The 17,387-nt window shown below is 42.2% G+C and overlaps 1 protein-coding gene across 6 annotated transcripts in view; it reads right to left on the minus strand.

The window, feature by feature from the left end:
* Nucleotides 1–17,387, minus strand: part of selenof (selenoprotein F) — a 45,006-nt gene that overhangs the window by 11,528 nt on the left and 16,091 nt on the right. For all 6 annotated transcript variants that reach the window (XR_008724090.1, XM_055641339.1, XM_055641343.1 and 3 more), the window contains exon 3: nucleotides 6,037–6,100. Coding sequence is in view for 5 of the 6 variants with exons in the window: in XM_055641339.1 (XP_055497314.1) it covers nucleotides 6,037–6,100 (64 nt within the window). In the remaining variant the exon portion in view is untranslated. The remainder of the gene's footprint in view (nucleotides 1–6,036; nucleotides 6,101–17,387) is intronic.

Here is a 17,387-nt window from a genome sequence, read left to right on the forward strand (position 1 = left end):
TGTAAAGCTGCAGCAATTAAGGGTTTTATTGTACTGCTTCATATCCGGTATAAATGGCAAACACGTCTAACTTTAATTTCTCCATAGCGTTACTTAATAAATCTATCAGATTGATACAAAGTGCGTAATTAAGGCATCACCAACTGCTTTCTGGGGTCTGAAGACCATCGGGTGGCGCAAGCAATGGCTGCCTCGCCAACAGTCTGTCTGTCCTTTCCTTCTTTGTGTGTAAATAGTATGTGGTAAATGTGTGTTTTTAGCGTCCTTTAGCTTGTTTGATGTGGGGGGTTGCGGGAAACTTTTTCTAATCTCTGAACACGACGGCGATGTGTTTTTTTTCTTCCGTAACGTATCACCATCTGCACTGTGGCCTAACATCAAGGAGTTGGCGGTCTTTATTGGAAACCGACTTTTGAGAGCTTTACCGCGGGTGCCTACGGGACTTTAACATCACGGAGCCCGCGATCCCTTTGCCAGGGGTCGACCTCGGATCTCCAACCGTGGATGCTTACGGACCTAACATCACGGACCCCGCTATCTCTGGCCAGAGACTGACCTCAGGAACTCCAAACCACGGGAGTTTCGACCGCCCCGACGCGGGAGCTTCAACCGCCGGCTGCGGGAGCTTTGATCGCCCCGACAGATGGTTCGACTGCCCTGACTGCGGGAGATATAAAGGGGAAGAAGTTTGGACTTTTTTACCTTCCATCACAGTGAGGAATGTGGGGAATTCGCTGTGCTGAATGTTAATGTTAATTTTTATGTATTTGTGCTTCTTGTTGCTTTTTTCCCCGTATGGCGGTATGGTAATTCGCATATCACTGTACCTTAATTGGTACATGTGACATTAAAAACTTTGAAACCTTTAAAGAAGGATCTCAACCCAAAACCTCACCCATTCCTTTTCTCTAGAAATGCTGCCTGACCTGCTACGTTACTCAAGCTTTTTGTGTCCATCGTTGGTGTAACCCAGCATCTGCAGTTCCTTCTTACACAAACTGCTTATGTTACAGAGTTTGCTACATTTCCCCGATTCCTGGTGAACTTTCTTGGTACATATAACTAGACTAAAATCACAATGTTGTATTCTTATACTCAAAAGGAAGTCACTATTTTTTTTTTACTAAAAGAATAATTCAAGGATTGACACAAAATGCTGGAGTAACGCAGCGGGACAGGCAGCATCTCTGGAGAGACGGAATGGGAGGCGTTTCGGGTCGAGACCCTTCTTCAGACTGAATAATACTTCCATTCCTAAGTCAACATTTTAATCAAAAATGAGTTTCTCCCGCAATTGAGTTTCACCCCATTCCTTCATGCTGGTTCATCCCATGCCAACTGTTTCCGCTCGACACACATGTACAATAACAGGAAACGGCAAAAAGATAACATTTCTGCTTCAATACTTTGATGTACATTTTATCTGCAGCAACAGCCTGAAGACAAACAAAAAAATAAAAAGGCTAAAAACAAAACAATCAGTGCTTTGAGGAGGGGACTTTCTTCACAATGCATTGACTTGTTTTCATTGTGCCTTTATGTTTAAATTGGGAAAAGGACAAATAAAAGCATGTGGAGATTATACATACAATGAATGTGTCACAGCTTCTACTACACAGAATAGATTTAGCAATGATCAAAGTCAAATTAAAAACACAATTCTCAAAAGAAAGACATATCAGAAGTCTAAAGTGGAAAGAAAGGAACCATTATGTCCATACAAATCCTCCCATTGTAAGTCAAGAGTTAGATTTAGCTCATAGGGCTAAAGGAATCAAGGGATATGGGGGAAAAGCAGGAACGGAGTACTGATTTTGGATTATCAGCCATGATCATATTGAATGGCAGTGCTGGCTCGAAGGGCCGAATGGCCTACTCCTGCACCTATTTTTCTATGTTTCTAGGATCTAACAACATCGAAACCAGAATGTTTTTGTTGGTGAATCTTCGTTCTTGATAGTGGGAGGCCAGGCTATTACAAACCTATTTACTACCTTTGGTTTTATAATCAGGAAGGTTTAAATAAACTGTTGCATTAACATTTAGATAAAACTATGGCAGATGCATGGCTGGTAGTGGAGGTTTACAGCAAGTCTTTCCAAGCATGGGTTGATAAATAGCAGAAAAGAATGCATGCAATGGCAGTCTCCAAGAGAGAGACAAACCAAAACCATTGACGTTCAATGGCCTCACGGTCGTCAATCACCACAACCTGCATGTTTCTCTCCAAGTCACGCATCCTAATTTGGAATGGCATCACTGTTCCTCATCATGGCTGCCTCTACATCCTACAGCACCCTGTGTGTGTGAGAACCACCTTCAGGACTGCAGCATTTGTGGGCCACCATATTCACAGAAGGCAATTAAGAAGGGAGTAAATACTGACCTTGACAATGGTGCCCAGATTCTTGATATAAATGACCTAAAACCATGTTTCAATATGGTTTAACAACCTTTGGGTTCTAGGAGAAATATTCCCATTCTGCCAGATTACAAAGAGCAACATATGTATTCTTTCACAATTCCATAAACAATCCTAAATCTTTAAAGATTATCGTTCCAGTCATTTTTTCCGCTCTGCTCTATTTCTATCAACACGGACATTAAACAAAATGTTCCAGAGCATTGGAAGAGGATGTTGCGCAGTTTCTGACGGTTGCTGGGAATGGATTGAACATTGTGCAATTATCATCAAACATCCCCACTTACGACTTTATGGTAGAGGTTTGTGACAGACGGAAGCTAAAGATACTTGAGCCTAGGACACTTTCCTGAGGAACTCCTGCTGTGATGCCCTGGGGATGGGTTGACTGACAAAGTACAACCACATTAGTTTGTGAGGTAAGGCCACAACTATTTGTGATGTAAGGCTCCACTGATACCCGTTGACCAGTTTTACCTCAGACCCTTGAAGCTACACTTACAATAAAGCTGCTTTGATACAACAAGCAATACTCATCTCACCTCTGGAATGCTGTTCTTTAGCTCATCTTCAAACTAAGGCCCTAATGAGGTCTGAAGTCGACGGGTGCTGGCAAACCATAAATGGATAATGGTGCATAGGTTATTTATTTGTAAGTGGCACTAGCTAACACTGCTGAGGACAGGTTGAGACCGAAGAAGGGTCTCGACCCGAAAAGTCACCCATTTCTTCTCTCCACAGATACTGCCTGTACCACTGAGTTACCCCAGCATTTGGTGTCTATCTTCCGTGTAAACCAGCATCTGCAGTTCCTTCCTACACAGGTTCTATCATGTTGATGATAATTGGCTGATTTGTTTGGAGAGAAATCAAGCATGCTGGATTTGCCCTGCTTTTTTTTTATGAAGAACGTATATCACCTTTTCCACGCCCCTCATGATTTTACATTCCTCTATAAAGGTCACCTCCGAGCCTCCTACACACCAGGGAAAAAGACCTAGCCTATCTAGCTAATCCTTATAGCTTAAACTCTGCAAAGTTGTTTGAAGCAAAAAGAAAGAAATCAATAGGATGCAGCTGAAAAACAAAGGCTTCAAGGTTAAATACAAAAGCCTTTAATGTAATCTTTGTTCTATTGTCTTCATACCAGTGGCACACTAATATGCTGATTCTGTGTATGTGCTGAAGAAAACAAATAACCTAGTGGGAGTCATTAGATACCAAAATCAAATCAGAATTAAGATGTGTATTGAAAGAATCACTAATGACAGACTTGTACAGTTCAATACCACTTATAAATTCCACTTCAGAAGCAGTATGTTTTATTTGTTTGACCTTCAGATAATCATTTCAAGCAGAATAGAACATTGACTATTTTTCCTAAATAAGATTAAATAAGTTTGGCCCAGGAATGTCTACATGGCACCTACCCATAATATATAAAAGATTATTGAATAACGTTAAATCCCACATCTCCTCCATTTTTCCTTAATTTCGTTTTAATTATGTTCAGATGTTGCACCCAGTTCTAATATACAAACATTTACTCAAAAAACAGCCTGTTATTTAAGGAGCATAGAAGTACATGCAACTATAGTTTCCCTTTTAGCTAGCTCTCATTATTTAGAGAGCTAAACATTTTTCAGAGGTATTAGTGATTCATACGCACCATTTCCCATTTACGGTATTGAACTTGGTTTCCACAATGCAATGTTCTCCACATTGAAGAAACATTGCACAAACTGGGCGACTGTTTTGCGCAATACCTCCAGTCAATCCACAAGATTGGCTCTTAGCTTCCAGTTGCTTCTCACTTTAATTCTTCATTCCATTTTCACTCTGACTTCTTTTTGTTTGGCCTCTTATACTTTCGGTTTTAGAGATACAGCATGGAAACAGGCCCCTCGGCCCACCGTGTCAGTGCCGACCAGTGATCACCCCGTACACTAGAACTATCCTACACATAAGGGACAATTTACAGAAGCCAATTAACCTACAAACCTGTACCTCTTTGCAGTGTGGGAGGAAAGCAGTGCTTCCGCAGAAATCCCATGCGGTCAAAAGGAGAATGCACAAACTATACCGTTGCTGCCTTCCAATGAAGCCCAATGTAAGCTCAAAATAACCAGCATCTCATCTTCTTTCAAGGGATTTTACACCCTTGAGAGTCAATGATGAATTCAGCAATTTCAGATAGCTGGCCTTTTCAGTTGACTGTTTATCCTCTCGCAGATGCTGAGTATTTCTGACATTTTATATTTTTTATTTTACTTTAGAAATTCTACTACTGGGTTAGCAGCTGGACGTCTATATCACTGAACCAGAAATACATATTCATAAATTCTTCTGTGGCAAATGGGGATTTTAAGTACAAGTAATTACATAAATATGGAGCTGATTTATTAAATAAGACATAATCAATAAATAAGTTTGACATAGGCATCCTTGTTATCCAGACCTACCAGCGATGAATGTAGGGCAGGAAGATCAGACTTCTGAAGATAAACTAGCTACTTGCATATTTAATTCTCATTCATATTATTCCCCATATACAGGCCATTAGAAAGAAAGGAAAATATCTGACTTTGCACACAAAATCCTATGTGTTCTCCAATCACGGGTGGTTTTGTACGACTAGGGTGGCCAATATATACCAAAATCATTACGAAGGAACTGCATAGTCTGGTTTAAACCGAAGAAAGACACAAAATGCTGGACCATCTCTGGGGAGAAGGAATGGGTGACGTTTTGGTCGCAGGCAAAGGAAAACAAGAGATATAGACGGATGAAGTAGATAGAAATAAAACAAATGAATGAAAGATATACAAAAAACTAACGATGATAAAGGATCATCCTTTATCTCTCGTTCCCTTTTCCTCTATCTCTAGTCCGAAGAAGGGTCTCCACCCGAAACGTCACCCATTCCTTCACTCCAGGGATGCTGCCTGTCCCGCTGAATTACTCCAACTTTTTGTGTCTATGTTAAAATCATTGTCGGGATAAGAACCAATTTTGCTTTCATTGGTGGCGGGGTCAACGTTGTCTAGGATACTGGCAATTGGCTTTCTCTGCTCAGACCCTGGAATGGAATTACAATCAACAACCATTTGAATCACAGGCAAAACTGGTACCACTAGTTTAGTTTAGTTTAAAGATACAGTGTAGAATCAGGCCGTTCGGCCCATGCCGACCAGCAATCCCCACACATTAACACTATCCTACACACATTAGGGACAATTTACAATTATACCAAGTCAATTAACTAACAAACCTGTACGTCTTTGGAGTGTGGGAGGAAACCGAAGATCACGTTGTCATGGGGAGAACGTCCAAACTCCGTACAGACAAGCACCTGTAGTCGGGATCGAACCCGGGTCTCTGGCGCTGCAAGCACTGTAAGGCAGCAACTCTACCGCTGTGCCACCACATGTCTTGCAAGTTAAGAAGACATTCTAGTTTCAAAATTCCTATTTAAATTGTAACCTACCAGACCAAAAGTGGAGTTCTGAGGAGCAACATTGGAAGTTATACATACTTTGATATTCAATTATTAAGATTAATTAGTACTATAACTAAGTTAGCTATTATTCAAGAATAGTTTTATATATATTTACCCTGGACTTGGGGGAACCTTCCCAATTTTCATCCACATACTTCAAGGACAGCTCCAGCATACAACTGATGGGTAAAAAACAAAAAGGTAACAGTTAGCAAAATGCAGATTTATTATGCTGAAGCCCCAAAACTCTGTTAATCAGCATGGTTAACATAAGATTGCTCAACTACTTTAATTAACGCAATATGAATGAGTTCATGATTAATGAATCTTTTCAGAATACCTCAATGGTTCACCAATAAGACCAGTATTTCATTCTAACGGTGATATGTTTTATTAATGACATTTCAAAGGCCTGTTCCATTACCTTTTCTCTGAGTCGGTCTGGAATGCTAACTGATTATGTCCACAATGACCAACTAATCAGTCTAGAACAATAAACGGGAGTTTAATAAGTGGACAAAGAATTTCTAAAACTGCACATGAAAATTTTTTGGATGCAGCATCAAAAAAATAGAGATTTTGATTCAAGGAGAGAAACTTCAACAACTGATCCAAAGGCACGATTTGAATTCTAAAAAACAAATGCTCCACTAAACCCTTCTTATTCGGTTCACGGTTAGGTAGATAAAAGCTGTCCAGGGTCTGACCTCCCTAGAGGAGCATGGGTGAAGCTCAACAGACTTGGTACGGAGTTGGGCGTTTCAAGGCCAGAATGTGGAGATGGGGGCTCCCTCCGCCAGAGCCCAGCCTGTGAATGTGGAGCAGAACAACAGACAGCCAACCATGTCGTCTCTGGGTGCCCACACTACCACCCACCAAATGGAGCTCAGGGCCTGGCAGACATTGACGCAGAGACAACAACCTGGCTGCTCATCACTTGACTTGAGATCCAAGTATTCCTTTGGTTTATGTTTCATGTGCAAGAAGGTTAGGTATGTGCCATTGGTTTAGGCACAGATAGGTAAAACACAGCTTTGCAATTTATGATGGTAGAGCTAGGAAGGGTAATTTTAATTTAAAATATATTTTCTGCAGATTACTTAGATTTTTAGAATTAGCAGCCAATGGGTCACAGGCAAAGATCATTTAAATTTGTTTTCTTATTTAGTTTATCACACTTTAGGTTAGGAAAATCCTGCCAATAGCTGCTGCCTTAAACAAGATTAAACATACCATTAAATTTAATGCTTCTAGATTTGAATGGCCAACAAGAGTGAAACAGGGGCTGCACAGTAGTGTAGCTGGTTCACAGCATCTGAGACACAAGTTCCATCATGACCTGTGTGTGTGTGTGCGTGTGTGCATGTGGTTTGCACGTTCTCCCTGTGACCATGCGGGTTTCTTCCAGGTGCTCCTGTTCACTTCATCCAAACCACATGCGGGTTTGTAGGTTAATTGGCCCTCTGTAAATTACCCTTTGTGGAGGGAGTGGATGTGAAAGTGGGGCGAGATAGAACTAAAGTGAACGGGTGATCGATTGTCGGTTTGGACTTGGTGGGACAAAAGGCCAGTTTCCGTGCTGTATCTCTAAGCTAAACTAAACTCCATTTTGGTAACCCAATTCTAATTTCTGACGAAGGGTGTATGACCTGAAATACAAACATTTTACAGATCCTAGCTGACATGCTGAACTTTTCTAGCATTTTTCCTTGACCACACTATTTTATTTCAACTATCTAACCCAATTGTTTATTCTTTTAATTTTCAGGTGACCCTGCTTCCTGTAAGGGCTACTCCATCTTCTACTCCCCTGCCCAATTCCTCCATCTACGCCGCATTTCCATAGGACAAAATGTCCTCACAAATGGATTAGTAAATAGGCTGCACCAGGGTCTCTTCCATCGATCTGTGTGTTTTCTAAGCCGCAGTTTCGAAAGTACAGATGAATGTGCCATGTTTTCTCTATGAAGGAAATACGAATACAAAAGTCCTTGTTCTTGAAAAGAACTATTATATTGACAAATTTCACCCAAGGAATGTGGGACCCTGGGACAAACGATAAAGGATTTACTGTCTAACTTCCAATTACACTGCACATATTTTCTCTGTACTCCACTATCAATGGCCACTGGACAGTAATATCAAGCCGCAGCTGGGAGTAATTAGAGGTTGCAGGTACTATGCTACTGCATGCATTTCATACTCATTTTTTTTGTCCCCACCCACCCCCGCCCCCGATTAAGATGGGTTGGCCCGAAACGTTGCCTACCTTCGCTCCATAGATGCTGCTGCACCCGCTGAGTTTCTCCAGCTTTTTTGTGTAACCACATCAGTTCCCTCTTAAACACCTAGTAATCGCTAAGCCGCACGAAAGTCAGATGTGGTTAAACAATACGAATACAAAAGCCAAAAGAACTATATATCAAATTTCACCCAAGGAATGTGGGACCCTGGGACAAAGAAAAGGATTTATCTTTATAGAGTTCTCCATCAGATTTAATGCAGAAACAAACAGTGAAGAAAAAAAAACCATGGAACAGAACACATAACACAGAATAGTATAATTACAGACAATTCAGTTGAACAATAAAAGTCCTATTCTCAACCATTTTGTGATTGCCCATGGGTCAGCTACTAAACACGAAGATACTGTTCACATTTTATTGACGGTCTTTCCATCCAACACTCTGCAGCTATCAACAAATCAAAAGTGTGCTATTCATTAAATCCAAATTCAGTAAAAATAGTAATTTAGCAGGGGAAATAAAAGAAACGACCCCCAGTAAGCAGGAATGTGCTGCTTAAATGCTATTTGGCCTCAAATATCAGAAAAAAATGAAAGCTAAATTGGGGTGTTGGGCATACCGGTATAGCAATTTGAAATTAGTAAAGGATATAACAGATTTGCTCAATGCAACTGTATATGTAGATATATATATATATACAGCCACAAATTAATGTCCAACCATTTACTATCCGAAGGATAACATTTAGATAAAGAAATACTGAGAAATGTATCATTTGAAAAATTCAAATTTAGCATTGTTACCAATCAGCCACAATCAAATGCCATATGCCTTTCCAAATCTCGAGAAAAAAATTATCACTTTTACAATACAATACAATACGGTTTTATTCATCACATGGCACATAAAGTGCAAGTGAAATGAATTTGCCAGCAGCAGTACAATGATAAAGAACACACAATACACACTAAAAATTTAACACAAACATCCACCACAGCATTCATCACTGTGGTGGAAGGCACAAAATTTAGCCAGTCCTCCTCAATTTTCCCCCGTGGTCGGGACCTGAACCCTCCGCAGCCGTCGCTGCGGGCGTCCAGATGTGCAGACAGGTAAAAGTCCAGGTAAGTCCAGAGTCGGCTCTTCCCCACCGGAGACCGCGACTTTAGGTTGGTGTAGGCCGCAGGCCTCCTATTCTAATTGAACTGTGATATAGCAGAAAGTTTTCACTTCACCCCGTGTTGATACACAGTTCTTCTATATATTTCTTATATTTAAAATACAAATTACTAATTTATACATAGTATTGCATATTATGTGAAAGGGACAAATGGTGGTGAGTGTATTCCAAAATAATGCAGCAGTTGCAAAATAATGTCTTAAAAATATTCCCTGGGCAATACTCACAAGAAACAATGGCAGTATGAAGCTGTCAGATGCTCAATTTTAACCAGTAAAGGTCCCTTACCCAAATATTACTTTACAACAAATTTTGGGCACTTCCAAATTCTCATTCCAATGAAGCATGTTTACACACAGCTAAACATGCAACATAGAGATGTACAAACAAGGAACTACAGATGGTTTACAAAAGACACAAGGTGCTGGAGTAACTCAGCCAGTCGTTTCCGAAGAGCATATCTGATGGGAAACATTACCCATCGATCTTCTCTGGAGATGCTGCCTCGGTGTAAACATGCAACAACATGGAAGGAGCCCTTCGGGATGCCCTGTCTGTGCAGGCTCTAAGCAAGCGCAACATTCCCATTCTCTCACACTCTCTTTATAGCACTCGGACAAAGGACCATTGGGCCGAGAGGCTGGACGACAAAGAACCATTGGGCCACAGCCTGTCGAGGAGAATCGCCTCCGAACTCGACCTCGAGCAACTGACGTTGACAGGAGCCACATCCGAATTCGCCATAACGAGGCAACGGGCCGAGAACAGGCCTCGCGCGGGCAAGACGGTTGGGCCGCCGAGAAGAAAGACTGATCCTGCAGGAGAGGAGGCGCTCAGATCAAAGAGGGACCATCAGGACTCTCAGTACTTTGTTATTTTGTCAGCGCCAGGTACGTGGAGACTCAGTGCATTGTATGCATAAGCAAGGAATTTCACTGTACCCTAGTACATGCAGCAATAAAGTATCATTGAATCAAATTCAAATTATTTCAGATACCAATCCAGCTCTCTTTTCAATGCTACAACTGGCCCTTGCGGTGTATTGCAGCCCCTCACCATTAAGTGATACTGTCATCAAGACTATTTTAGCTACCACTGTACAAATATCAGTTCACCGAACACATCAATCCAGTGATTAGGCAGCCCAATTTTCATTCAGCATTGACATTAGTCAGTTTATAGGTACAGCCACGTCATAATTACGTCTATTTTTGGACTGGGAGGTTGAATTCAATAGAAATGTTCAACGGCACCATTATAGCCAAGCACCAAAAGTACCTCACTTAGCAAGTCCCTATGTACCAATAGGGTAAACCATTTAGAACGGAGATGAGGAAATACAAAGAGTTGTGAGTCTGTGGAATTCTCTGCCTCAGAGGCCGGTTTTCTGGATACTTTCAAGAGAGAGCAAGATAGGGCTCTTAAAGATAGCGGAGTCAGGTGATACGAGGAGAAGGCAGGAATGGGATACTGATTGTGGATGATCAGCCATGATCACATTGAATGGTGGTGCTGGCTCGAAGGGCCGAATGGCCTATTGTCTACTGTCTATGCACTTATTGTCTAATTGATCCAAAACATGCAATTATGTTGAGAAGCAAATTGCTGTCTATACTTTCAGCAACTGCAAATTCTTTTGGGCAATTTCATGCATAGTTAATCTCGTTCCCAGCTCATCCTTGTTTTTCTGATTGGAAAAAGTGTACATCTGGCTTGAAAATAAATTGTTTCAGCATATACTGTGCATCCAGGTTTCACGGGTTGCTATGTCACATGAAGATGGATTGGCGAGGAATTAAATATTGTCCTGTGGTGTTTTGCTCACCAGTAGTGCGGTGAAACAACATATCTCAAAGAAGAGTGGTTGCTGCATATTTCTTACATGATTTATTGAAGAAATTCTATGCAGCAAAGAAACAAGAATGTTATATTTACTCCTAGTGACTACTGAATTGGAAAATAGCCCAATGCTGAATCTTCACTATTTCTTCTTGGAAGCAGATGGAGAGGAAAGATGATATAAGTGGTAAAATGGAGCACAAATTCAAGTACTCCTGGCAAGCAGCTCCTCAGGATAGCTGCCCCACAGGAGATGTTTTATGATTTCAAGTCAAGAGTGTTTTGTTGTCATTTGTCCCAAACAGAACAATGAAACTGTCACTTACAGCAGCACAACATAACCGGAGAAAAGTTGTGCGTGCTCACACACACACACACGCACACGCACGCGCACGCACACGCACACGCCAAATGTAAAACACTTTGGCCAACAAGAGTTGTTTTTTAAATGTGCTATATAAATAAATGTGACTTGATATATAAAACAAACAAACAATAATTGTGCAAAAAGACAAAACCATCGCCCTCAAATCTTAGTTCTGAGGTTTTCTTCCTGAAGTACTAGTGGCCAGAGGTTATGGGGTGACGGAGGAACTCAAGGAAATCCACATTAGGCAGGAAATGGTGTTGGGTAGACTGGTGGGACTGAATGCTGATAAATCCCCAGGGTCTGATGGTCTGCATCCCAGGGTACTTAAGGAAGTGGCTCTAGAAATTGTGGACATATTGGTGATAATTTTCCAATGTTCTATAGATTCAGGATCAGTTACTGTGGATTGGAGGGTAGCCAATGATATCCCACTTTTTAAGAAAGGCGGGAGAGAGAGAAAACAGACCAGTTAGCCTGACATCGGTGGTGGGGAAGATGCTGGAGTCAATCATAAAAGATGAAATTGTGGCACATTTGGATAGCAGTAGCAGGATCGGTCTGAGTCAGCATGGATTTACGAAGGGGAAATCATGCTTGACTAATCTTCTGGAATTTTTTGAGGATGTAACTTGGAAAATGGACAAGGGGGAGCCAGTGTACCTGGACTTTCAGAAAGCATTTGATAAGGCTCCACATAAGAGATTAGTGGGCAAAATTAGGGCACATGGTATTGGGGTTAGAGTGCCCTGTGACAACTCCTCCCTGCCATTGCCCAGTCGCGTGACCGACTGCTGAAGGTTCGTGTAGTTTTAAATATCTTCCCTGTGCGGGGACCCGACTATTCCCTGTCGGGTCTCGGATGTCGTTGGGCCTAACATCGTGGAGCCGGCGGCGACCTCCGGCTGGGTCTAACCCGAGGGCTCCAGTTGCAGAGCCTGCGGAACTGACATCGCGGAGCTGGCCAACTTCGGAGCGGGAAGAGCTGTGGTGGCGCGCGGCTGCGACCCGACTTTTGGAGTTCGGAGGCACCGGCCGCAGACCCGGTGGACGGGAACATCGGGAGCTCACAGGTCCCTGGTGGGAGACCGCTTTTCCGAGCTCCGCAACCGCGACTTCTCCCGCTGGAATCGCGGGTTTAAAGACATGGAGCTGGGGCCTAACATCGCCCGGCGTGGCTTAAACGGCCTCAGGACTTACCATCGCCCGCCGGGGGCTTTAACATCGGAGCCCCAGTTCGCCTCGACACTGCAGTTGGACTGCTGGACCACGGGAGAAGGAACAAGGGTAGAGATAAAGACTTTGCCTTCCATCACAGTGAGGAGATGTTGGAGACTCACTGTGATGGATGTTTATGTAAACTGTGTTAAGTGTGGGTCTTGGATTGTTTTGTAATGTAAAAAACTGTAGAAATTATATTTTGTTCAAACCTAGGTTTGAATGACAATAAATTGCATTATTTTCTATTCTAACCACCGGGTGCCGCCACGGGTGGCAGTGTGACTTGTGAGGAGGATGCTAGGAGAATGCAGGGTGACTTGGACAGGTTGGGTGAGTGGACAGATGCAGTTCAAGGTTCAAGGTTGTTTTATTGGTCACATACACCTAGGTGTAGTGAAATGCTTCTTGCCAATTCAGCACATAAAGGGAGAATACAGACATAACAGTAATAAAGAAATTTAAACATAAAAACATCCCCCCACAATGGTTCCCATTATGAGGGAAGGCACAATGTCCAGTCCCCATCCCATGTTCACCCATAGTCGGGCCTATTGAGGCCTCCACAGTTGCCTTTACAGAGGCCCGATGTTCCAGGCCGTTCTCGCTAAGTGATGGTGGTCTGGCGTCGGGAGAATCCTCTCAGCGGCATGGGAACCCTGGAACGGCCGCTTCCCTTACCGGAGACCGCGGCTTCCAAAGCCAACAAGGCCGCGCCGGATGGAGCTCCACCACTGGCGATCTCGGCGAGAGATCCCAGGCTCCCGATGAAAAGTTCAGCGCCGCCGCCCGCTCCACAGACCCACAGCTCTGCGATGTTTCATCGGCGGTCTTCAGCTCATCGGAGCTCTAGCCCGGCGATCCAGGCAAGGCATCTCCTGCTCCGCAATAGCGCTCCAGCGCTGTGCCGCCGCCGAAGCCAAGGTACTGGGCGGTCTCCTCAGGAAACGCCGCTCCAGGCCCACTGGTAGGCCGCGAGGACGGGTCGAAAGTGCAGCCCAGAGAAATGCTGCCTCTCTGACCAGGTAGGGACCCTGAAAAGTAGTTTCCCCCTTCCTCCCCCCCCCACATAAAAAAGACTAGAGCTCCAAAAACAAAACACTAAAACTCACTAAAAATTAAAAAAAGAATGAAAGACGAACAGCTGCAGGCTGGGCAGCCATACCACACAGGATGGCGCCCCCTAACGATATGTGGATAAATGTGAGGTTATCCACTTTGGGAGCAAAAACAGGAAGGCAGATTATTATCTAAATGGTGTCAAATTGGGAAAAGGTGAAGTACAATGGGATCTGGGGGGTCCTTGTTCATCAGTCAATTAAAGTAAGCATACAGGTACAGCCGGCAGTGAAGAAAGCGAATGGCATGTTGGCCTTCATAACAAGATGAGTTGAGTATAAGAGCAAAGAGGTCCTTCTACAGTTGTACAGGGCCATAGTGAGACCTCATCTGGAGTATTGCGTGCAGTTTTGGTCTCCAAATTTGAGGAAGGACATTCTTGCTTTTGAGGGAGTGCAGCGTAGGTTCACAAGGTTAATTCCCGGGATGGCGGGACTGTCTGATGCTAAGAGAATGGAGCGGCTGGGCTTGCATACCCTGGAATTTGGAAGGACGAGAGGGGGTCTTATTGAAACATATAAGATTATTAAGGGTTTGGACACGCTAGAGGTAGGAAACATGTTCCCGATGTTGGGGAAGTCCAAAACCAGAGGCCACAGATTAAGAATAAGGGCAAGCCATTTACAACGGAGGGCAGGAAACACTTTTTCACACAGAGAGTTGTGAGTCTGTGCAATTATCTGCTTCAGAGGGGGGTGGAGACCAGTTCTCTTGATAATTTCAAGACAGAGCTCTTAAAGATAGTGGAGTCAGGAGATATGGGGAGAAGGCAGGAATGGGGTACTGATTGAGGATGATCAGCCATGATCACATTAAATGGCGGTGCTGGGTCAAATAGCTAAATGGCCTACTCCTGCACTAGAGGTTGTAGTGTTTAATAGCCCGATGACTGTAGGGATTTCCTAAAGTTAGTCCATTTGCAATTAGGGTTGAATGCAGTCAAGTTTCCTTAATTAATTAGCTGTTTCACCATCACAATAAGTACTAAGATTTTGGCAATGTAACTATAGTCATTATACTTTTGTATTAAATCCAGTTTTAGTCATGAGTCTGAAACTTCTCAATGCTGTGCCAGAAAATTTACTTGACTGCACATTAATAAAATGAATATAGTAGCCTGCTGACATCCATATGCAGCTTCACAGTTAGACTGTTTTTTTTTTGTTTCGCAGGAAAAAAAACACACTAAAAGGGAACAGGGCTATTACTGAGGACGGGAAAAAAACAAAAGAACAGGGAATTAAATTTAGCCCATGAAGATCCAAGTTTTGAAATACAATTTGATCTGCAAAATGTACAATGAGATTTGGATAACAGCCGAAAAGCTAGAGGCAATATGGACAAGCATATTGAACAGGCAAATAAATGACAGATGCAATGCAACATGGATAAATTAAGTCATCCATTTTGGAGGGGGAAATTGAAAGGTAGTGAAAGAGCTAATAGTCAAATCTAAAATGGAGTAGTTCTTCTACAAAAGCATTGACTAGTAGAACAAAAGAATGGTTCGGTGCCAAATGATTTTGTAAATTATATGGAACACAATATGGAGGACAGGATATCTTTTCAATAAAGACATTAAGATGGCAGCCTGCGTAATAACATGTGCTTCTTTTCAAGGCCACAAAGGAGACAAGATTGAAAAAAAAAAATAGCTCACGCTCCAGAGATAAGTAATAACTTGTTATTGGATGAGCTTGATTTTGACCCAGGTTTCCTATATTCTGAAAGGCTGCAGAATCTTTCAGTCATGCCATATTCAGACTTGGTAGGAGTGTAACTGATAAGAAAAATGTATAATTTTGCTAACATTCCTTTGTTCTGTAAGTGGAGCCCGAGAAGAATTGAGCAACGTTTGTGCTCATTGTAGATCTTGCCACTCCCGTCTGACAAATCAATTAAAGATTGCCATGGTTTACCATTAACGATTTTATTGCTATCTGCTTTTTAAGAAACAAACTTTGACATTTGGTGCAGTCGGCAGGATCTCACTGGGACCAGCAACAGATGACTGAGTAAGAGGGTGCAGTTGACCGGGATCTGAAGGGGAGAAAACTGAGCTCTAGTCGGACCCTTTGAGTCCAACCTCCCGAAGAAGCTCCCGGTAAAAAACTAAGGTCCCTCAGACTGAGGTTGATCTTGTACCAGAAGCAGATCTAGAGCAGACAGCGAAGGTAAGACCACTTGTGTAAAGGATTGGCTTGTGCATTGGGTAAAGTGAAGGATTGGCCATGGCAGATTAAAGAGATTTTGTCACAAAGGATTGAACATGGCAGACTACAAAGTTTTTGACACTAATGTGTATTGGAAAGACAAGGTGTCTTGAAAAGAAGTGTATTGAAAAGTGTATTGACAATGTTGTCTTGAAGAGAAAGTGTTTTGTAAGGACTTGTGAATTTGCTACCAGAGAGAATAGCCAGGATTGCACATAACAGACTGCAAAGGTTTGTTACTAATAAAGGATTGGGCTTAACAGGCTGAAAAAGTTTGTTACAATTTGTGTACTAAATAGTGATTTGGAGATTGGATAGACATGGAAATAATTTGGATAAGAGTGACGGAAAGATGGCTGTACAACACATGTGTTATTTGTTTCATAAGAACAACAAGGATTATAGAATATTGAATTATAAATTGAGTAATGTGTCTTGGCCAGTAGGAGGCATATGGAATGTGGAGACTATTGAAGGAAGAGAGAGATAGAGAGAGTGAGGCAGAAAAGAAGTGGGTGGAGACGCGATAGTAGTTGGATGGATTACGCTTGTGAAAGAGGGACTGAATTGTGGAATAAAGACAGTACTATTAAAAGAATGGAAAGTACTTCAGATGAAATGCCAGTGGGCAGAGCAATAAAAGGTAAGGGCTAAGGCTGAGAAATAAAGCGTTGATAAGAGTTTACAGCAAGTAGTAGTTAAGAACAAACTCGGTACTGGTAAGTCCTCTCGAGACCCTATGTCTAGCACAGGGGTGGGGAACCTGCGACCTTAAGGCCGCATGCGCCCTTCCAGCCCATTAAGTGCGGCCTTTTGAATTAATCCAAATTTTGTAGAACAAATCCTTTTATTTTTATTAATGTTTCGTCTTTTATTATTTAAATTTTAATCTTAAAATGAACGTATTTAATACCAAAGAGTAAAAGAAGATTTAACGAAATAATTCTCCCCGACTGACGGCCACAATTAAAACATTAGTAAATCGTGAGGGCTATTTTAACACCTGTTATGCTCATGATTTAGTTTAAATGCGACTCTAGAATGTACATTAACTTTGACATGCACAAAAAATGCTTTCTTGCTTTTCAACCACATAATGCTGCGAATCTACATTCTCCTAGCTCAATCAATAGTCAATAGTCTATTTAATTGTCATTTGGACCCCTGGAGGTCCAAATGAAATGCCGTTTCTGCAGCCATACATTACACACAAATAGACCCCAGACACAACATAATTTACATTTTACATAAACATCCATCACATAGCTGTGATGGAAGGCCAAA

This window comes from Leucoraja erinacea, chromosome 10 (genome assembly GCF_028641065.1).
Source record: "Leucoraja erinacea ecotype New England chromosome 10, Leri_hhj_1, whole genome shotgun sequence".
In the NCBI taxonomy this organism is placed as follows: Eukaryota; Metazoa; Chordata; class Chondrichthyes; order Rajiformes; family Rajidae; genus Leucoraja; species Leucoraja erinaceus.